We start from the raw sequence: 22,865 nt of genomic DNA, 5'->3' as shown, positions 1-22,865 counted from the left end.
AGGAGGCCAGCCTCTTTCCCGGCTTCCCTGCACCATGGACAGCTCCCATTAAACCACCTCTCCATCCCGGGGCCGGGACTCCTATGCCCCATTCCTGTCAAATTGAGATTTCATCCACCATTCTCCAAAGGACAGTGAAGTTATACCCTAGTTCCAGTGTTGGGTGAGTCCTGCCTTGACCTGTCACTGCTTCTCTTTAACACCTTGAGGTGCCCCATCAGGGGCCTGTTGTCTTTTGCCCTTCACCACCCTCAACCAGTCGCATTCCCACTCCCTTCAAATCTAAATCCAAAGAAGATGCCTGCTCCTGACCCACCTTCTGCTTCTCACCCTTCCCTGCCAAGTTAGTTAAAGGACTTAACTTTTTGTAAAATCTAGAAAATACAAAAATAGTATCTACTTCGTGGGGATATTGTAAGCACTAAATGAATTAGTGTTTGTACAGTGCTTAGAGCCGTGCCCAGTTCATGGTAAACGCTGCATGATTCCTAGAGACTATTATTGATATTCTTATTACTTCCTCAGTTGTGTCCTTCTGAGAAGTGACAAGTGCTTTCTTTTCCTAGAGCTTGGGGAAAGCTAAGTGAAGGGAGAAGGAAGCCTGTGCCCCTTCTTGCCCCACTTCCATTCCTGCTTCCTCCCCTCTCTGACCCGGGTTCAGAGATGCAATAGCGTAGGAGAATGTGTCTCTTTCATTCCTGTTTGGGAGTGGCATTGACCATTGTACTAATAATTCTGTCCTGTGCCTGGCCACTCTGCCTACTCAGTCTCACAGGAAAGACTGAGGAGGGCCGGGTTTCCTCCTTAGGGAACACCTGCTATGTGCCTACTGTGTGGGGGCCAAGCCCCACCACCCTCCCTGTAGTTCCAACTCTGCTCCTCCTTGCCCACTTCCCCAAGAAGCTGGGTGTGTCCATCTGGGGCAAAGTCCATGCCAGAAGCTTATAGGAGTGGGTGTAAAAGCTGGAGATGGAAAAATAGAGACAGACATGTAACACATCCAGAGGTCCTGACAACTGCCTGTTTGTTGTGGAAGCAAACCCCACTTTCATTTTCTTTGGGAAATTCCAGTCTCTTATGGAGGAACTCCTGCCTCTGTCCTCTATAATTCTGCCTTGTCCAGTTCCCATTTTAAAAATGAAGCTCACTGTAGCAATGCCAGGGGAGGAGAGACCTTTGGAAGAACTTCTGAAATGGGTATGGGTAGGTTGGGTGTCTTTAATAGGGGCTGTGAGAAGTAAAGTGTTGAGAAGAAGCACTGAGGGGAGATAGGGAGTCTGGACCCTGGCCAGGGCCCAGTGCGGGAGAGAGAGGGCTTTCCGTACCTGGCGGCAGCACAAGTCTTCACTTACACTTTCCTCCTCAGCCCTCTCTCCTTCAGTCACAACTCCGCTTCCCCAGTTGTAGCCCACTGGGTGCCTGCCTTCCCCTGGTGGTCAGAGGCAGGTGTTCCTGTCCCGCCCCTGCCCTACCTCTACCAACTGTAACCCAGAGGATCCCCCCAACCTTCTGCTGAGAGTTTCAGCCTCCCTTAGCTTGGGCTGGTCCAGAGGCCTCTCCTAGGTTGGGGGCTCTCTTTAGGGCCAGGGTAGGAAGAGAGGAAGGCTCTTTTTGTCCTTCTGCCATCCTCCCCTCAAACAGTTATTGGTCCCTAAAGCTGAGTGGACATCAGCAAACTGTGCCTCTTATCTCCAGGATCAGTGGCCCCTCTGGACATGCCTCTCCTGGATGGTTCTGTGGGGGTGGAGGATCTTGTCCTCCTGGAACCCTTGGTGGAGGAATCCCTGCTCAAGAATCTTCAGCTTCGCTATGAAAGCAAGGAGATTTATGTGAGTGTCATATGGGTGCCTCTGGCTGTGGATATGTGGCTGGAGAGGTCACAGGTACCCACCTCACCCTCCAGCTCATTCCCTTCACCTTCTTCCTGGCTCCAGACCTATATTGGGAATGTGGTGATCTCGGTGAATCCCTATCAGCAGCTTCCCATCTATGGGCCAGAGTTCATCGCCAAATATCGAGACTATACTTTCTATGAGCTGAAGCCCCATATGTGAGTAGGGGGACCAAGGGAAGACTGACAGGGCCCCAGCTTCTTGACACTGAGTCATCCTAATTTCCTTTGTCCCTTCCCCTGAAGGGGCTTCTCCAGCTGCCCCTTCCTTCCCTGGCCTTCTGGAGGCCCCTTCCAAGGCCTGTCACATCTTGCCCAGTCTGCTCCAAGTAGAGAGAGTGGATGAACCTGCATGCTGGAGATTGAGTGAAAGATGGTGTCTTGAACTGATTCCACAATAGTCATTGCCCACTTCCTCCCCACAAGCTACGCATTGGCAAATGTGGCGTACCAGTCACTGAGGGACAGGGACCGAGACCAGTGTATCCTCATCACAGGCGAGAGTGGATCGGGCAAGACTGGTGAGGCCCCTGGCTGGGGGAACACATGGAGTCACCTCTGGAACTGCCTCCTTGTCTCTTTCCAAGCCAGACCTAGACCTGAACCTTTACCCCACAGAACTTCCTTCCCACTTTATCTGACTCCAAGGGGTGGTGAGGCTCTGGGGTGAGGGAAGTTAAGGAGATGGGGGGATGGGCTGGTCCTGGGTAGGGACCCACGAGAGTGTTTCTCCTGCACAGAGGCCAGCAAGCTGGTGATGTCTTATGTGGCTGCCATCTGTGGGAAAGGAGAGCAGGTGAACTCTGTGAAGGAGCAGCTGCTGCAGTCTAATCCAGTGCTGGAGGGTGAGAATTCTGCTCTCTGCCCTCTCCACCCTACACCTAACCTCCAGAATCACTAAACCCTAGACCCTCTTCCCCAGTGCTGCAAAATCACCTCCCTTGTTCAGCCCCAAAAAATCCGAGATTGTCATGAGGACTGGAAGCCCTTCCTCCTTTCCCTTCTCTAGAGTTTCACTTCTCCCCTCCTCATCTTTGTAGCTTTTGGCAATGCCAAGACCATTCGCAACAACAATTCCTCCCGATTTGTGAGTAAATGTCTCCCCACCTGGGAGGAGATGATGTGGGGGCTTGAGAGGGAAGAATGTGGCACAGACCCCTCCCGGGCAGGGTGGTGAGAAGAGGAAGAAGCTAAGTCTTTCTCTCTCTGGTCTCTCTCTGAAGGGAAAGTACATGGATATTGAATTTGACTTCAAGGGATCCCCCCTCGGTGGTGTCATCACAAACTGTATGTGTCTCCCCAATTCTACTCACCTGTCTTCCACCTGCCTCACGTGGCCCTTTCTGCTAATCTGTTCCTGTAGAAAGACAGAATGTTAAATATCACGGAGACTTCCCAACCACTAGGAATGCCAGTGATGGGGGCAGAGTTAGAGGGAAGCTACGGCATCTCCCAGGCCCTCAGGATGTTATTTTCTAATTCTCTGCCAGATCTGCTTGAGAAATCCCGAGTAGTGAAGCAGCTCAAAGGAGAAAGGAACTTCCACATCTTCTATCAGCTGCTGGCTGGAGCAGATGCACAGCTGCTGAGTATGTGCCTGCATGGGGAAAGTGTTCTCATGAGTGACACATGGCAAAGTCCCCAACCTCCATTCAGTCCCAGAACCCCTGTTCCCTCTGGGCCCCTGTAGCCCTCTTCCCTTGAACCTCCCAGATTTTCCTTGCTGCATTTCCCATTCTGAGCCTCACCCACTCATTGTTGGGAACAAATTCCTTTACCCCTGTGTTATCTTCTTTTTTTGGGGTTTTATTGCTAGGGATATGCCTTCTTGCCTCTTCACTGTTCTTGTTCCTCTTTCCTGCCTGGGTTCTGCTTTTCCTGAGCTGGCTTCAAATATGAAACAGTTGTCTCCATCTACTTTCCTTCCTACCTTCAACTTAAGGGGATTTAATTAAAACAGGGAAGCAGGCAGAATGTTGTAAGTGTTCAGGAACTTTCAGTGAGCAGCAGTTGAAGCTGTCCTGGGTCTACATTTGCCTCACCTAGGACCGTGTTCCTGATTTTCATTCATTCATTCATTCATTCATTCATTCATTCATTCAACATCTCTTGAACACCTATGATCGAATATTATGCTAGCCTCTAGGGATACAGATTTGAGTAAGACATGACCCTGTCCTCGAAGAACTTATAGTCTTCTAGGGATAACAGGTGTGTGAGCAGATCCATTGTAATATGGTGTGATCGGGGCCATCAGGCCTGTGCAGCAGGCTATAAGAGCAGAAGACCTACAGCCCCTTGGCTTGGTCTGGGGAAGGGTCCATTACAGCCTGGATGCTGTACTGGCCTGAAGTGGCTCTGGGTGGGCATCACTGGAGGGTCTGGTGGACTTTAAGCCTACTGGAGTTTGCCTCCCATTCTCCCCTCTGGCTGCGAGCACTGTGGGTGTCTGGCCCCCAAGAATGTCTCTTTGGTTTCTGGTGATTCTATGCTAGACCTGTGCTATCTCCTTTTCCACTCTTGGAGATCTCTATGATCTTCAGGAACACCTGCAGATCTCATGCTCATTCCTGGCTTAATAGTTTTGGTTGTGTTCAACTTGTCTGCATCATGGGCATTAGTGTCTTGTTCTGGTTGGTCTGTCACTTGTTGGTTTAAATCAACTCTAGATGAGGTCTCCCAGGTATCATCATCCCCAGACTTTCTGACTCATTCTCTCTCTAGATACGCCTCCTTAGCAGGCTCTTGTTTCAAAATTTGTGTGCCGGGGGAGCTACCATTAGCTTATAGTTTGAAGGATGCTCCCTGATTCTCAGATCATTTGCATACCAGATAATTGACATCCCTCAAACTCCATGATTAACCCAATCCCTCCCATCCTAGGGAAACAGCTTTGATAATTCACTTGATTCGTTTATTAAAAAGAAAAGTTCCTGCATGCCAGAAAGGCACACAGAATATGGAGATGAGAAACACAGTCCCAACACACAAGTTGCTCATTTGTGGGAGAGACAGAAAAAAACAAAACCTAGCCCATATGATATGGGCTGGGATATATATTCACCAGTGGGGAATGCAAGAGAGTCATTTGGCTCAGTGCCTCAGCATCAGAGAAAACTTTTCAGAAGAGGTGTCAGGGTCGGGGAACATGCTACCTGCCACTTTATTGGTATTTGGTGTTCAAACAATGAATGAGCAACCCAGGCCGACAGTTGAGGCTGGGGGCAGGCAGGAGATATGAGCTTACCCTTCTCCCCTTTCCTTCACCCTCCAGAGGCACTTGCGTAGGATGGAAGGGTTGCTTGTTTATTTTTATTATTTAGAACCCTGAGGGTAGGGAGAAGAGTAAAATGAGGGTTTTGTTTCATAAAAGTTGGGGGGAAACCCAACCAATATGAGCATGAAAACCCTAAATACTACTTAAAAGTGTACTTAAAATTTTAGTTTATCAGGCCGAGTGCAGTGACTCATGCCTGTAATCCTAGCACTTTGAGCGGCTGAGGTAGGTGGAGTCCAGGAGTCGAGACCAGCCTGGCCAACATGGAGAAACCCCATCTCTACTAAAAATACCAAAATTAGCCGGGCGTGGTGGCACTCACCTGTAGTCCCAGCTACACAGGAGGCTGAGGCACGAGAATCACTTGAACCTGGGAAGTGGAGCTTGCAGTGAGCCGAGATCGCACTACTACCCTCCAGCCTGTGTGACGGAGTGAGACCCTGTCTCAACAACAACAAAAAATTATTCTGTCATCACAGGAATTAATGATCCCAAATCAAACGAGGCAGGGGAAGAACCCAAAACAAAAATGACTCCTTTGAATAAATGAATGAATCCATTAGGGCAAGGGCTGTGAGGTGTCAAGGCTGGAGGGCTCCAGAGAGCCTTGGGTACTAACCCTCTTCCCCAACACTGGCCCTCCCAGAGGCCCTGAAGCTCGAGCGGGATACAACTGGCTATGCCTATCTGAATCAGGAAGTATCCAGAGTGGATGGCTTGGACGACGCCTCCAGCTTCAGGGCTGTACAGGTGGGTGCCCGGGGTGGGGCAGGCTTGGGCCTTTAGGTCATCCTCTATTCTCATTGGACTGGCACTAACAGTTCAGCTTTTGATTTCTGCTTTCTGCCTAAGAGTGCAATGGCAGTGATTGGGTTCTCGGAGGAGGAGATTCAACAAGTGCTAGAGGTGACATCCATGGTGCTAAAGCTGGGGAACGTGTTGGTAGCTGATGAGTTCCAGGCCAATGGGACACCAGCAAGTGGCATCCGTGATGGGAGAGGTCTGCATCCCAGCCTGCTGGAGCCCCTACCCAGATCCTTAATCTCCTACTGCAAGTCGTGTCCTTCTGCCATCCCTAGCATAATTGATCTCACCCTGATACAGTCCCACTCAGCCCACTCCTGAGTTCTCCCCTAAACAGACTCACTGAGAGCTCCCGATGAAGCATATGGGAATGAGCTTTTGAAATTTGATATATCTAGGTCTGGAAATTCTCTGAGTCTGAGGTGATCCTTCTGCAGAATGGGGATAATCACACCTAATTCAGGAGATTCTCATATTAAAGTAGATGATACATGCAAAATGCCCAGATCCCCTTTCTCCTGCCCCCCAACTCCCTGAGATTCCTCCAGGGCCATGTTCTGGGTTGGCTGCAATGACTTCTCCAGTGAGACCCCAGGACACCAGTCTCTCAGGCAGTTTCACTTATCAGATCGCACTCCCTCCCCTGAGAGAAAACTGCCTCTAAGGACATGGTGTACTTTCTCATTACCCCAGGTATTCGGGAGATTGGGGAGACTGTGGGCTTGAATTCAGAAGAACTAGAGAGAGCTTTGTGCTCGAGGACCATGGAAACAGCCAAGGAAAAGGTGGTCACTGCACTGAATGTCATGCAGGTAAGGGGCTCACTGGAGTGGAGGGGGTTGATTTGACCTTGTTCTGTGATGCCGCCCTAACCAGCTGGGCCTCATCCACAGGCTCAGTATGCTCGGGATGCCCTGGCTAAGAATGTCTACAGCCGCCTCTTCGACTGGATAGTGAATCGAATCAATGAGAGCATCAAGGCAAGTGGCCGCTCTCCTTTCTCCATGCTCTCCTGTCTGCCTCACCTTCTTGCCCTGTCACTAGCCCTATACCTTGGTTTCTGAGATGAGCAGAGTAGGGAGGATGATGGGAGGGTACAGTTCCTTCCAACAGTGTGTTGTCATGGAAACATCACGGGCTTTTGAGTTAGACAATCTGGATCTATCATCTACTTACTTAATTGAAAGTCATGTGGACTTTCAATATCACAAAGATTCTGGGCCTCAGTGTCCTGATTTGGAAACGCCCACTAAGAAACTTTAATATGCTGGGCGTGGTGGCCCATGCCTGTAATCCCAGGACTTTGGGAGGCTGAGGTGGGAGGATCGCTTGAGCTCAGTAGTTCAAGACCAGCCTGGGCAATATAGTGAGACCCCAAATCTATATTTTATGAAAAAAAGTAAATTAAATAAAAAACTAAGAAACACTAATGCATGCCTACCTGCTTCACAGGGTTTAATGAGGATCAGATAAATTATGTAAATAGTTACTATATGATACCACAATTCCCACTCCTAGGTATATACCCAAGAAAACTGAAATTAGATGTCCTCAGCTAAAATTTGTACACAAGTGTTCATAGAAGCCTTATTTGTAATAGCCAAAAAGTAGAAACAGCCCAACTGTCCATCAGCTGATGAAGAGATAAAATGTTGTGTATCTGTACAAAAGAATGTTATTTGTCCATAAAAAGAATGAAGTACTGATACACGCTTCAAGATTGATGAGCCTTGAAAACATTATGCTGAGTGAAAGAAGCTTGTCACAAAAGACCACATTTTGTTTGATTCCATTCATATGAAATGTCCAGAATAGGCAAATTCATAGAGATGGGAAGTAGATCAATGACTGCCAAGGGCTGGGGGAGATAGGGGTATGGGGAGTGACTAATAATGGGTATAGGATTTCTTTTGTGGGGTGATGAAAATGTTCTGAAATTAGGTAGTGGTGATGGTTGTACAACCTATTGAATATACTAAAAAGCCACTGAATTATATGTGGTATGTGAATTATATTCAGTAAAGTTGTTATTAACAAATTATCCACATGGAAGTGCCATCTATTTAGAAGCTATTACTGAAAGGTAGTAGAATAAGAAGGGATTTGAGTCTAGGCTTGGGTAAGTACCTATCCTTCTGAAATTTGACTTTTTCATCTGTAAAATGGCAATAAAAGCACCTTATAAGATTATGATAAATAAAGACATGGAATCTTTTGTAAAATGCTTTACAAATGTAAGAGATGGTTATTGTCCTGAGAGGTTTTATTGTCTTTCTACCTGGTACCATTGTAGCACCATCCTGGAATCTATCTGTATCTTCCTTTTCCTTCTTGCCTCCCTCTTTGTTTTGTTCTCTAGTGTATGGAGGAGCAAGAGTAAAATCACAACAATTCCTTTCCCGTTTGGCAAAGCTCTTTCTAGTTCTGTTTGCCCCCTACTCCAACCCCATCCGCTCCAGAAGGACCTGGCCTGGTGTGCAGAGGGGGCCTGTCCTCAGATTTATCTTTCTGTCCTCTTCAGGTGGGCATCGGGGAAAAGAAGAAGGTAATGGGAGTCCTTGATATCTACGGTTTTGAGATATTAGAGGTGAGAGTGCCTCACCTCAGAACCCTGCTCCCCTAGGATTAGAGGTGGACAGGCTCACAGGGGGGATGCGAGTGGGGGGAGGTAGGGCTGAGAGGGAGAAAGTCTTGGAGTGAGCTCTCTAACCTGTGCTCCCTCTCTCAGGATAATAGCTTTGAGCAATTTGTGATCAACTACTGCAATGAGAAGCTGCAGCAGGTGTTCATAGAGATGACCTTGAAAGAAGAGCAAGAGGAATATGAGAGAGAAGTAAACTAAGTCTTTTCTACTTTCCCCTCTTAAACAACTTCTAGGCATATGCCAGAGCTTCCTTTCTTCTTGATCACAATTTCCTCTAAGTCATCCCCAGATGGGAACACAGAGGACAAAATGTTTCCCTTGCAGAGTAGATCATTCCAGCATTACCAAGTAGCCCTAATCCTCTGCTCTCCATTCTGCATTTCCCTGGCCTCCCAGGGTGCACGTGTGGAAAGTCCTGACAAGAGGGAAGTGACAGCTGTGCTTGGCCTATGGCAGACTGTGAGCCAAATATAAAAAGGACATTTCTCCTGGGCTTGGCCCAACCACATCTCTTTCTGTGCCCTTCTCTAACATCTCAGAGTCCTTGGTCTCCCCCGGGCCCTAGCTACAGTTGCTGTCCTTTCTTGTAACACCATGATCCCAGACTTCCTTACCAAAAATGCCACATGGCTCCAATTTCTATGGCTAGGTGTTAGAAAAGCTCTCTGACTGAGCTCATTCCCTTCAAAGTGTGAATGGCTGAGAGTCTCACTCATCAAAACCCTCCCAGGGATGTTCCCTTGTGAGCTCTCAGGAATCATTTGTAACAGAATTTCAGGCAATGTGGTCACAATGTGTGAAAAAGTTTTTTTAGTTGTTTTGTGTGTTTTAATTTTAACGATTTGAATGATCAAATACATAATACATTCCCATGCTTCAAAATTCAAAAAGCTTAAAAAATATATAAGGAAACGTTCCCTCCTGCTTCTGCCCCTAGCCTCCTAGTTCTCCTCCCCACTCAGAGGCAACCAACATGGGCCTCCTTCCAGAAGTCTCTTACGCATATGCAAGCAAATTTGTAAATATATTTCCCCATAAAATCTATACAAATGGCAGTAAATACTCTCTGTTCTGTACCGTGTCGTCATCGCATAACAAGATCTTTCCATATCAGTATGTAAGGATGCTTTTTTACAACAACATAGTATTTTAAGGATATCATAATTCCTTTAACTGGTTGGGGAAGGTATATGGGGGATGAGGTGGGAGGGCAACTTAATTTAGTTCTGTTTTCGCTAAAGACCTGTGATAGAGGGAGGAAAGAAAGACCTATGCTTCCCAGCCATACTTGAGAATGTCCCAGCCTAGAGCATCTGACCCTTGGGTGGGGTCAGGAACTGTCCTGTCTATAGACCTGATGCCCAGCAAGTCCCCAAAGTAGAGAACAATTATCTTTGGGTTTTCTGCTTTTGCACCATTCTTGCTTTTCAAAACATTATATAGTCTAAAAGTCTCATGTAGATAAAGTGGTTCCTAAAGGGTGGTCCTGGACCAGCAGCATCAAAATCACTTGGAAACATGTTGGAAATACAGATTCCAGGCCCACATCCCAGACCTGTTGAATCAGAAACTTGGGGAGTAGGACCCAGCAATCTGTATTTTAACAGCCCTCCAGGTGATTGTGATGCACACTGAAGTTTGAGAATCACGGATGTAGATCTTTGAAGATGTATCAAATTAGCCTTGTTGTTTGATGATAAACTCTCACTCACATGCTGTGGTTTTAAAGAGCACAGAGTAGTGTGGCCGCTGTTCCACATACACATGGATCCTTCCCCACTCCCACATGGGAAATCTCTATCCTAATCTTCACTCAACATGTTACACTTCCCTCTCCACCCTACACCACCTACAGGGATCTCTGCATTGTCTCACCCTCTGTCACAGCTGCTCCAGTTCCTTCCGTGTGTCTGTCTACCCACCCCACAAATTCTCCACCAACCTTGGAGGGATGGGGACATAAATAGAAATCATACCAAGGACCCCTCTGAATTATGGGACTTTCTGATGTCCTTTGTTGGGTGGGTGAAAGGCTAGATCTGGTGAGGTCTCTGGAGGCTTGTCTTGGACCTGTTCCCTGTAATTGTTTCCCCTGACCAGGGCATACCGTGGACAAAGGTGGACTACTTTGATAATGGCATCATTTGTAACCTCATTGAGCATGTGAGTTATCATTCTCTTATCTGTGGGACTTCCTCTTCCAGACTGCCTGAACATCCTTCCCCTGTCTCTCTCCCTGACTCCCCACTTGGTAGAGACAGTAAAGAAGGCAGAAGATAAGAGTGGAGAAAGGGGGCAGCAGTGAGAACGTGGACATCTTGGAGGACCAGATTTAGGTTGGCCTTCTTTTGTTCCCCTGGCCCAGAATCAGCGAGGTATCCTGGCCATGTTGGATGAGGAATGCCTGCGGCCTGGGGTGGTCAGTGACTCCACTTTCCTAGCAAAGCTGAACCAGCTCTTCTCCAAGCATGGCCACTATGAGAGCAAAGTCACCCAGAATGCCCAGCGTCAATATGACCACACCATGGGCCTCAGCTGCTTTCGCATCTGCCACTATGCGGGCAAGGTGAAATGGCAGGGCTGGAGGGCAGAGATTAGGGCCCAAGCCCAGGCTGAAGGCAATGGGGGAGGAACCCGGGGAAGGTGAGAGTCTGGAATACTTCACAATGAGACTGGGAGGGCCAAGTGCTGGGACAAGGTTGTGGGGTCTCCAAACCGATAGCTGCTCCTTTACAGGTGACATACAATGTGACCAACTTTATTGACAAGAATAATGACCTACTCTTCCGAGACCTGTCACAGGCCATGTGGAAGGCCCAGCACCCCCTCCTTCAGTCCTTGTTTCCTGAGGGCAATCCTAAGCAGGCATCTCTCAAACGCCCCCCGACTGCTGGGGCCCAGTTCAAGAGTTCTGTGGCCATCCTCATGAAGAACCTGTATTCCAAGAACCCCAACTACATCAGGTGACATGCTGGCGTGCAGGGGAACATGCTACATATGTGATGGCATGTGCAGGGTCCATGCGCTATACAACATGTCCGTGTGGGAGGCTTCTGGAATAAGGATATCAGAGGTCCTTTCCTCACAGAAAACAGTCAGATAAGGAGCTGAGAATCCCAGTGAGAAAGCATCAGATTCAGTAGGGAATACATAGAAGCGAGTGAAACTGGGGAGGCCAGTGTGTCTACTTTCTTTGAAAATTTTCAATGAAGTGGACTGTGTGCAGCATAGGGGAACATGATGGATTACACTGTCAATGGTGTCAGCTCCTGAAGCCTGTGCCTTACACTGCCTCCCACCAGGTGCATAAAGCCCAATGAGCATCAGCAGCGAGGTCAGTTCTCTTCAGACCTGGTGGCAACCCAGGCTCGGTACCTGGGACTGCTGGAGAATGTGCGGGTGCGACGGGCAGGCTATGCCCACCGCCAGGGTTACGGGCCCTTCCTGGAGAGGTACCGATTGCTGAGCCGGAGCACCTGGCCTCACTGGAATGGGGGAGACCGGTAAGACCCCATAGGGAGACTGGGCATCAGGAAAGGGCAGTGCAGAAAGCATCTCTGGAGGAAGAGACCTGGAGGTGCAGTGCACATCTGCTGAAGCTGGGTGAATGGATACTTGGAAGAATGAATTGAATGACCACTTCTTGGAGGCTGAAAGGATTAGGGGAAAGGTGGAAGAGGACTCTCTCTTGAGATACCCCTCTGCAGCTTTCTGTCATCTGCTTCCATAGGGAAGGTGTCGAGAAGGTCCTGGGGGAGCTGAGCATGTCCTCGGGGGAGCTGGCCTTTGGCAAGACAAAGATATTCATTAGAAGCCCCAAGACTGTGAGTTAGAAGTGCACTTGCATTTGGTGAGGGTGGAAGGTGGAAGAGTGAAAGCCCACTTGAGAAAGGCTGGAGGGGGTGGGAGCATGTATAACCTGGAATGGATAGTAGATGGGAAGCTTCCTGTCTGTAGGAACCGTATCCCTGGGAACTGAACTGTTGGGTTCCTACACTGCCCTGAGTCTGGGGAGCTCGGTGCTGCAAGGCTCTAAGTGCCTCTGCCTGAGGCAGAGCCCTTGAGGGTCGGAGTGATCAACATCTAGCTACAAAGTTAGAGTTCAGTAGATACTTGTTTACTGAATGAATAAATAAATGAACTAAGAAGACAAAGGAATGATCAAATAAGGCCTAGTTGGGAAGCCTAAGTACTGTGGGGTATAGGAGAGGACAGTACTGTTCCCCTGAGCCAGTCTCTTCCACCTCTCCACAGCTTTTCTACCTCGAAGAACAGAGGCGCCTGAGACTCCAGCAGCTGGCCACACTCATTCAGAAGATTTACCGAGGCTGGCGCTGCCGCACCCACTACCAGCTGATGCGAAAGAGTCAGATCCTCATCTCTGCTTGGTTTCGGGGAAATGTGGTATGGTCACCCCCAAAATCCGACTGTGTTCACTCTAATAGGGAGGATGGAAGGTGGCTCAGGAGATGCTGTTTTTCTAACAACTCCCATGTTTTCTACAGCAAAAGAAACACTATGGGAAGATAAAGGCATCCGTGTTATTGATCCAGGCCTTTGTGAGAGGGTGGAAGGTAATGGAGAGTGGAAGAGAGGCTTCCTCACATTGTTCCTCCTGGATTGTGCCACCTGCTGGCTAGAGCAGCAGAGAGCTAGTCCTGCCTGCACCCAGGCTGTACTTCTGTGTATCAGTCCGTCCATGTGTGGGTGGGTATCTGGGAGTGAGAGGCCTATAGGGGAGACCTGTGTAGGTGTCTGGGTGTGTAGATGCCTAACTTGGCAGCAGAACTTTGCCTTCTGCTCTAAGTGTCCTCACTGCCAACTTGTCTGACTTTACTACCTCCTTCCAGCTACAGTCTCAGCTCTTTATCTTACTCAGGTCTTTGTGTGGTTAAAAAATAGTAGAACCTCTTCCAGAATCTGCCTATCTTCACTTTGGCTACTTTTTTGTACTTTTCTGCCAGGCCCGAAAGAATTATCGCAAATATTTCCGGTCAGAGGCTGCCCTCACCTTGGCAGATTTCATCTACAAGAGCATGGTAAGTGGTATGGGTTAGGGTAGATGTTAGGGATGGAGCAGGGAGGCACAGGTTTGGGAGAGGGGTTTGAGAAGAGGCAACCCAAAGCTTTCCCCCAAGAGTTTCCTCAGTCTGCATGTAGTTAAGTCCTAGGAGAAGAGGGCAGCTACCTGTAGGGACCAGGCCCCAGTGCCTTGTACTCAGGGGCAGAATCAGATAGCATTTTGGCATGAGTGGACACTCCAGGCAACCTTGTGGCAGGAAGGGGTCTCAGCACACCCATCATCTGGTCTATGGTCAAATAGGCTTGTGAAGAGCTTGGGGCTGGATGTTTAACAACAGTTGAAGAGGCTAAGCCTCATTGAAGAGTAGAGTGATCTGCACATTAACTAGCCCAACCTCCCAAGATATATTTTACGGTTGGGGTGAAAGTGGGGGAATTGTGTCTTCCTTCTATTTCCTCTGAAACTATTGTTGGCAAGTCAGAAAGTAAATCTCAGAAAGGACCTATCCTAATTCTGGAGGACGTGGGTCAGGCTGGGTGGGAAGACCTACCTGGAAGGCCTACACATTCAAACTTACAGGCAGTTCCCAGGGGGAGAAAAACAGGGACAGAGAAGAGTAACTTCTGGAGACATCAGTCGGATAGCAATAGTGCTTCTGAGAAGTGTCAGGGAGGAAACCAGGGAGGGAGAAGCACTTCCAATGAAACCTTGGGAAAGGCCAGAGAGGAGGAAGAGCATGGAATCTTGGACAGAGGCTGGAGCAAATTGTAACTGACCTCTGCTGACTGGGTTTTTGACCATAGTTAGGACCCTGACTGTGCTCATTCAGACATAAGACATGTTTGCTTGCAGCCCCTCTTTGTTGTTTGAGAGTCTGGATCCCTCAGCTCAAGAGAGGAATGGGGGCTCTGAAGCTCTGGGCCTCTTTTTTTTGCCTTCCTGAGACTTCATTTGCTCGTTCTTTTCCCCTCCCCAGGGAATTTCCGTCTTCCAGGTCTCTTCAGTTGCCTGTTCACCTCTTGTGCTGGTGCCAGAGTAGCTGCCTTCCCACCATACATGCTTCTTGCTACACACCTGAGACTTGTAATCTGATTTTGCTGTTACCTCCTGACTGCCATTCTTCCTCTTTTCTTTCATCTGTATATTGTCAGGCAGCTACTAATTGTCAACCCAGAAGCTGCTGGGTTTAGACCAGGGCCTCAATAAATCACACCCCCATAGAAGTCTGCAGCCACTGGGCACTGATCCCCCCAGTGTTTCTGACTATTCCAATTTGCCACTGCCTTGACTGTAACTAACGCTAGTATCCATTATCATTTGTTATTTATTTATTTATTTATTTATTTATTTACTTTTTGAGACAGAGTTTCACTCTTGTCGCCCAGGCTGGAGTAAATGGTGTGATCTTGGCTCACTGCAACCTCTGCTTCCCAGGTTCAAGCGATTATCCTGCCTCAGCCTCCTGAGCTGGGATTACAGGCATGCACCACCATGCCCAGCTAATTTTTGTATTTTTAGTAGAGACAGAGTTTCACCATGTTGGCCAGGCTGGTCTTAAACTCCTGACCTCAAGTGATCTGCCCATCTCGACCTCCCAAAGTGCTAGGATTACCGGTGTGAGCCACTGCACCCAGCCTATTTTTTTTTTTTTTTTTTTTTTGAGATGGAATCTTGCTGTGTCGCCCAGGCTGGAAATGCAGTAAGCATGATCTCGGCTCACTGCAACCTCCGTCTCCTGGGCTCAAGCCGTCCTTCAGCCTCAGCCTCCCCAGTAGCTGAGACCACAGGCACATGCCACCACGCCTGGCTAATTTTTTGTGTTTTTGGTAAAGATGTGGTTTCACCATGTTGCCCAGGCTGGTCTCAAACTCCTGAGCTCAAGCGATCCGCTCGCCTTGGCTTCCCAAAGTGCTGGGATTACAGGCGTGAGCCACTGCACCCGGCCTTACCCATTTTGAACATCTACTATGCATTAAGCTCTTTATGTGCATTAACTCTAATACTTTCACCAACCCTGTGAGGTAGGCTCTTTTCTTTCTCCCATTTTATAGTTAAAAAGCCAAGGCTCAGGGAAGTTAAATAACTTGCCAGGGGTTCCACAGATGTAAGTGGTAAAGCTGGGTTATAAATTATTTGACTCTAGAGCTTTTAACCACTGCCAAAGACTGCCCCTCATCAATAGAGGCCTGGGCAACCCGTGGCCCTAGGCAGACCTGGGAGGAGGGGGGCTGCATAGGAAAGGGCAGAACTTTCTAATCTAGAAAAAACAATGAAAAGAAGAAAGCCTTCAGAGGCTCCACATTAATTGGAACAAAGGGGATTATGACAGATGCTTAGGCATGTTTTTTGAATTATTAATAAATAAAATCAGACCAGGGACTGGGGACTCCAGTCGTGGAGGCCTTTCCAGACCCAGATCCGAAACCCACCAAACCCACCAGACCTGTAGTGGAAGCTACAATGAGCTTGGATAGTTCCTGCAGTTACAACAATATACTGTGTTCTGCCTCTTTCTATTTTAATTTTTTAACCTGATATCTTAGTAAAACATTTTCATAAAAATTTCAGACATTTAGAAGTGCCAAAAATCAAGTCATTTTTTATATCTTCAGTAATTCTGTGCCATAAACAAACAGGTTGCTAGGTGCTCTATGGGATGTAAAACCTTGGCCAGGCAAGGTGACTCACTCCTGTAATCCTGGCACTTCGGGAGGCTGAGGCGGGAATATTGCTTGAGCCCAGGAATTTGTGACCAGTCTGGGCAACATAGTGAGACCTAGACACTACAAAAAAAATTTAAAAATTAGGTGAGTGTGGTGGCTCGTACCTGTAGTCCCAGCTACTTGGAAGGCTGAGGTGGAAGGATCACTTGAACCTGGGAGGGCAAGGCTGCAGTGAGCTGTGATGGTGGCACTGCACTCCAGCCTGGGTGACAGAGCAAAACCCTGTCTCCAAAAAAGAGACAAAAACAAAAACTTAAGAATCCTCATTCTAGATTGGGGGAGACTAAACAGTCATTCTAGATTGGGGGAGACTAAACAGTCATGGATGAAGCTTCACTGGATCCTGGAAAAGGAAAAATAAAACAAAGCTTAAAAGGACATGTTTATAAGTTTGTAAAGGACATGTAGAGAAATCTGAGTGTGGATCACTGTTGGATGAATGATGTTGATTTTCTTAGGTGTGATGATGGAGTTATGATCCTGTAAGAGAATGTTCCAGTTCTTGGGAGAGGCATGCTGATGTTTTAGGGTAAAATGTCATGATATCTATAACCTAGTTTAGGATGGTAGGGTGGCAAGGATTTGTGTAAATGTGTATATGCATGTATTTATATGCACACATGTGTATATGTGTTAGAGTACACAGATAGTGCAAGGTGTTAACATTATCAGTTGGTGAATTTCGATGAGGAGCATACAGTATACAGATGTTAATTGTATCTTTTTTCAACTTTTCTGTAAGTTAAAAAATTTGCAAAATAATAAGCTATATTGAATTTTAAAAACATCATATTATGCTACTCTTCTGCATGAATTCTCCAATGGTGTTCCATTTCACTCCTTACCACAGCCTACAAGGCCCATCATGATCTGCCCCGACCTACTCTCTGATCCTTTTTTCCTGCTCAAGTGATTCCGGTCACCCTTTCTTTTGTTTTTAGACAGAGTGTTGCTCCGTCACCCAGGCTGGAGTGCAGTAGTGCTATCTCGGCTCGCTGCAACCTCCGCCTCCCGGGTTCAAGCGATTCTCCTGTCTCAGCCTCTAGAGTAGCTGGGAGTACAGGCATGCGCCACCATGCCCAGCTAATTTTTGCACACCCTGGCTTTTTAATGTCTCTGGAATATGCTGCCAGTCATTCCTGCCTCAGGGTCTACTTCTTTGCGTCACAGCAGATGCCATTATCTGACATCAACCTCTATATTTATTTGCTTGTGTAGTTGGTCCCCTTCTCCACCCTATAGTAGAATGTAAATCCAGTGAAAATGAAGACTTTGTTGACTGTTATGTCCCAATACCTAGAACAGTGCCAGGCACTAAGTGGACACTCAAAAAATGTTGAATAGTGAAAAAAAATGTGAGACCTGGGATCCTGCCTTATAAGGACTCAGTGTCTAGAAAAGGGAGCTGTTTTCCATGCAAATAACTATAGTACAAAGATGAGTGTAGGCAAATTGCTGTGGAGCTTCAAAGAAAGGAGAGGCAATCTGGGGCTTGGGGAATCAGGGAGGGCTTTGAGCAGATCTCCCAGGTTGGCAGAGCTGAGCCAAGGCACACAGTGATCATGTGTGGGCTGGGTAGGGGCATGGGAAAGAGTCCTGTCTGGGTGATGTGCCTGGGGAATGCAGAGGTCCTACGACATGAGGCTGAGGTCTAAGTGTCAGGGAGGAAAGTGGGGAGAGAAAAGCACTTCCAGTGAAACCTTGGGAAAGGCCAGAGAGAAGGAGGAAGAGCATGGGATCTTGGACAGAGGCTGGAGCAAATTGTAACTGACCTCCACTGATTGGATTTTTGACCGTGGTTAGGACCCTGACTATTACTCATTCAGACATGAGACACATTTGCTTATAGCCCCTCTTTGTTGTTCGAGGGTCTGGATCCCAAAGCTTAAGAGAGGAATGGGGGCTCTGAAGTTCTGGGCCTCTTCATTGCCTCCCTGAACCTTCATTTGCTCTTTCTCCTTTGCTTCTTTATTTGTTCCTTCTTCCTTTGAATGGAGGCTGACATGTTTGGACTTGACTGATTTGAGAGGAGGGGAAATTTGGTACCTAGCCAACAGCCGACACAGACAGTGGCTGCCACCCGTAGGTAATTGTGAACAGAGGGAATAGAAAGCTACAGGAGCAAAACTTTGAAACCAGCTTTCATATTGGTTCCTCTTACCTCACTGCCCTGGGTAGCAGGTCTCTGGTTGGAACTAATCTTTCTCTCCCTCCAGTCTCCTATTCATGCTCTTACCTCCCAGCCTCAAGCTTGCACCTCACGCTGAAAAAGATCCAGGAGGTGACTCCCTTCCATCTCTTCAGCTCCACCCCTTGCTTCTCACTGTGGGTTAATCTCCTCCTTTGAAGTGGCAGGATCTGGGTGCCAGTTTGCCTGTCAGGAAGTGTTTCTTCTCATCACTCTACTCCCAATCCCCCTGCTCCCAAACCAGGTACAGAAATTCCTACTGGGGCTGAAGAACAATTTGCCATCCACAAACATCTTGGACAAGACATGGCCAGCCGCCCCCTACAAGTGCCTCAGCACAGCGAATCAGGAGCTGCAGCAACTCTTCTACCGGTGGAAGGCAAGTGGATCCCAGGCACCCCTCCTCTCATTTCATCTTTTTTTCCCCCTCACCCTGATTTTCCTCTTTTGCCTCCCTCTTCTATTTTTTTCTCATTAAAAAAATTGTGGTAATATGTACATAACATACAATCTACCATTTTAACGGTGTTTAAGTGTATAGTTCAGTGGCATGAGCGACATTCATGTTGTTCTGCAGCCATCACTGCCATCCATCTCCATACACGTTTTTCATCACCCCAAACTGAAACTCTGTACCCATTACGCAATAACCCCCTATTCTCCCATTCCCCTAGCCCCTGATATCCTATAATCTACTTTCTGTTTCTATGCATTTCACTTTTCTAGGTGCCTCATATAAGTAGGAATCATATCGTATTTGTCCTTTTGTGTCTGGCTTATTTCACTTAGCATTATGTAATTTATTCTTTTATTCAGGAAATGCTATTTCAGCACCTGTCTGGGGCTAAGCCTTGCCCTGAGAGCTGAGCATAGATCCCTCCTGGTGCTTTTATTTGATGGTGTCCATTCCCTACCCCAGCCTCCCTCGGTTTCTGCACTCCTCCTCAATGGTCCTCCAGCCCTGGCCTCTCCCTGAGGTGTCTAGTGCCTGTCCTTTTTCCTCAGTCTCTCTCCTCTCCTAGGGTCTTCTAGTCGATGTTTCTCACCTCCCTCCCCAGCCCTGCCCTCCCACTCCATGATTTTAGCTCCTGTTCCTTCTTCCTCACAGTGCAAGAAGTTCCGGGATCAGCTGTCCCCGAAGCAGGTAGAGATCCTGAGGGAAAAGCTCTGTGCCAGTGAACTGTTCAAGGGCAAGAAGGCTTCATATCCCCAGAGGTGAGGGCCTCCCAGACCCTGCACAGCCAGTTCCATCAAGCAGTGCTTCTCAAACTTGAGCCTGCCTCAGAATCACCTGGCAGGATTGTCATCCCCAGGTGCTATGTCCCTCCTCAGAGTCTCTGATCCAGCAGGTCTTGGGGTGGGGACCAAAATTTGCCTTTCTAACAACTCTCCAGGTGGTGCTGATGTCTTGGTCCCGGACTGTGCTCTGTGGACACTGACAGAGGATACATGGACGTGGGGGAAGGGCCCAGGAGGACTAGAATGGGAACTCTGGGGGTGGGGAGAGGCCTGTGGGCTTGTCTCTGCTGCACACCTCCCGTGTGTTCTCAGTGTCCCCATTCCATTCTGTGGTGACTACATTGGGCTGCAAGGGAACCCCAAGCTGCAGAAGCTGAAAGGTGGGGAGGAAGGGCCTGTTCTGATGGCAGAGGCCGTGAAGAAGGTCAATCGTGGCAATGGCAAGGTAAGGGTCTGCAGGCTGAACTCCTCCCACAGCTACTGCAGAGCTGTTTTCTGGCATCTGCAGAGTGGATGGCAGGCTGTGTTTGCGCCCTGCCAGGTGGAGTGGGGGCAATTAATCCTGCCTTTCCTTACCCTTTCCTGTTCCGTCCCTAGACTTCTTCTCGGATTCTCCTCCTGACCAAGGGCCATGTGATTCTCACAGACACCAAGAAGTCCCAGGCCAAAATTGTCATTGGGCTAGACAATGTGGCTGGGGTTTCAGTCACCAGCTTCAAGGATGGGCTCTTTAGCTTGCATCTGAGTGAGGTATCAGAGCTGGGTGGGGCAGGCCTTGGACTGGAGAAGGTGGTATGCATCCCAGAGCTGGGGAAGGCTGGAGGTGATGGGGACCAGACCTTTCGCTCTGGGCCTTTGATGTCCCTCAGGTGCTGCTGGAGAGAAAAAATGAATCCCTTTCCTGCTATTTTTCCCTCTTCCTAAGATGTCATCGGTGGGCTCCAAGGGGGACTTCCTGCTGGTCAGCGAGCATGTGATTGAACTGCTGACCAAAATGTACCGGGCTGTGCTGGATGCCACACAGAGGCAGCTTGCAGTTACCGTGACTGAGAAGTGAGGCCATGAGTTGGGGGTGAAGGGCGGCTTAGGGTAGACAGCCAGGCTAATGGTCATTGTGACCGGGATCAGAAAGCGAAGCATGTAGGGCAGAGCAGGGTGGGGCTTGGAGGTGTTTCTCAGGCCCCCACCCAGGTTCTTGGGGCCTCAAGCCCTCTGACTCGCATGATAGGGGAGCCATCATGGAAATGCGGGAGTCGGGGTGAGGGGATGGGCACTAGATTTGGTTTTTCTGTTCCCTCTCCAGGTTCTCAATGAGGTTCAAGGAGAACAGTGTGGCTGTCAAGGTCATCCAGGGCCCCGTAGGTGGTGACAACAGCAAGCTACACTGCAAGAAGAAGGGGAGTCGTTGCCTGGAGGTGACAGTGCAGTGAGGAGGGGGCACCATGCAGAGACTGCAGCTGCTTCCTCCCAAACCAGCATTAACCCCCTCTGCCCTCCTGTGTGGGAGGGTCTCTAACCCCTCTGATCGTGGGGCATGGCTTGGGGATTAAACTACCCTTGAAGAGGACCCTTGTCCCAAACCCTTCCTGTTCTCTCCTCCAAAAGTAGCTTCCTCCAACCCTCAGCCTCTTTGCTCACTAATAAAACATGTGGCTTGGAAAGGTTCAGTCAGGGTGGGTGGGTCCCTGTTCCCCCTATCTTTTCACCCAGGTGTACTTAGACCCCTGCCCCCATGCCCTTTTTCCTCCTCAAGCTCCTTGGAGCCAGATAGTGAGGTAATGAGAAAGGAAAAGAAGGGAAATTGTCTCCGGGCTCCTTGACCGGCTGAGCTCTGGGGGGTGTTTAGAGAGACTGTGGTGGGTGGAGGGGCTGCGGGGGGAGTTAAGGATGGGGCTTAGGTCTCAGGTGGCCAGTGGACTGATTCATTAAGTGTGTCCCTGGAGGGAAGAAGTGAGCATCCCTATCTTGGCAGAAACTGGGATCCTTTGGCAATTTAGCCTGAAAAGTGGCCCAAGGCTGGAGGGCTTATGTATGCTAGGAGTGCTGCGGAATGCAGGGTCTCCTGAACGTGGGAGAGCGCCATCACCCCCTCTACTCCCACACACAACACAGGGCTGCATCACACCAGCCTCCCCAACACCCCCTTCCTTCTCACACACCCGAGATGCCAAACTGCTGCCAACAGTTATCTTGCTCGTCGCTGTCCCACAGCTGGGGCCTGCAGCAGGTGGCCCTTCACTGGGAGGCTCCCTCATCAAGACCCTCCCATCCCTGTGACCTGGCCCTTTCCTCTCCTCTTCCTTTATTTTTCCTGCATCATCGTCATTATCTTTTTCTCACCCTCCCAACTATCTCACACCGTCTCATTGTCCCTGTTTCTGTGGGCTCTGACTGATATCAATATGTAATATTTTGTAAAATGCTGTAAATATTTTTCTACTCCCCCTCATATCTATTTTCTCATAGATTCTGTCTTGTCTCAGCCTCTCACCATCCTGGCCCCTACCTTTGGGGAACAAGCTGCTCATATATTCACAGTAAAATTTAGATCTGTGGTCTGTGAGAGCTTACCAGGGGCTGCCTTTGTTTTTGTCTCTGGCTGTCTCTTCCTCCTTTCAAGATCTCTACCTTGCCTATCTCTTCCCACTTCCTTCCCTGAACTCACTGTGCCTTGAGACTGGGGTCTCCCTCCACTTGACTTCCATCTGCAGGCAGCTCACGGCCCGGCTATCATGCTGGCCAGGGAGAACTGATTAACTTCTCTTCCTGCCTGCAGATTAATCTGCTCTCCGAGCACAAGCCACTTGCTTCTGGCACACCCTGCTCTAAGCTGAGATAGGACCTGGGGAATCATCTGTTTTCAGGCGGGTGAGGGGCTAGAGCCTGCCTTGTTTGGGAGAAGGGTGGCTCTGTTCAGAATAGGGGTAACTCAGGTTCTGACCAGCCTTCTCCCACCCCCCAACAGCTCTCCCCATCCTTGACTTCTCAGAATCAGGCCGAGAAGGGCCTATCTGGCCGAGAGGGGGGTGGTGACCTGCGCCTCATCGCCCCCGCTTTCCATCTCATCTCCTGCTCC

The 22,865-nt window shown here is 48.7% G+C and overlaps 1 protein-coding gene across 1 annotated transcript; it reads left to right on the top strand.

Moving 5' to 3' along the window:
* Window positions 1–23: 23 nt before the first annotated feature.
* Window positions 24–21,456, top strand: MYO1A (myosin IA). Its single transcript, XM_015152075.3, has 28 exons — window positions 24–163; window positions 1,696–1,829; window positions 1,935–2,050; window positions 2,318–2,412; window positions 2,632–2,736; window positions 2,932–2,978; window positions 3,115–3,178; window positions 3,382–3,480; window positions 5,815–5,918; window positions 6,021–6,168; window positions 6,666–6,784; window positions 6,866–6,952; window positions 8,494–8,559; window positions 8,701–8,805; window positions 10,717–10,779; window positions 10,982–11,182; window positions 11,353–11,579; window positions 11,919–12,119; window positions 12,347–12,440; window positions 12,871–13,020; window positions 13,122–13,190; window positions 13,581–13,655; window positions 18,795–18,929; window positions 19,659–19,765; window positions 20,102–20,234; window positions 20,387–20,539; window positions 20,715–20,842; window positions 21,093–21,456. Exons 2-28 carry the CDS (start codon window positions 1,716–1,718, stop codon window positions 21,217–21,219), a joined length of 3,132 nt encoding a protein of 1,043 aa, XP_015007561.3. The 5' UTR covers window positions 24–163; window positions 1,696–1,715; the 3' UTR covers window positions 21,220–21,456.
* Window positions 21,457–22,865: the final 1,409 nt, after the last annotated feature.

The sequence above is a fragment of the Macaca mulatta genome, chromosome 11 (assembly GCF_049350105.2).
Source record: "Macaca mulatta isolate MMU2019108-1 chromosome 11, T2T-MMU8v2.0, whole genome shotgun sequence".
NCBI classification, from domain to species: Eukaryota; Metazoa; Chordata; class Mammalia; order Primates; family Cercopithecidae; genus Macaca; species Macaca mulatta.
Note: the sequence above shows the minus strand (reverse complement) of the source record. Positions and strands in the feature narration are given on the sequence as shown.

Coding starts and splice junctions, on each gene's coding strand:
- MYO1A (XM_015152075.3), top strand. CDS start 1,716: ATGCCTCTCCTGGATGGTTCTGTGGGGGTGGAGGATCTTGTCCTCCTG. Junction 3,179..3,381: donor CGGTGGTGTCATCACAAACT/GTATGTGTCTCC, acceptor ATTCTCTGCCAG/ATCTGCTTGAGAAATCCCGA. Junction 13,021..13,121: donor CTTGGTTTCGGGGAAATGTG/GTATGGTCACCC, acceptor TGTTTTCTACAG/CAAAAGAAACACTATGGGAA.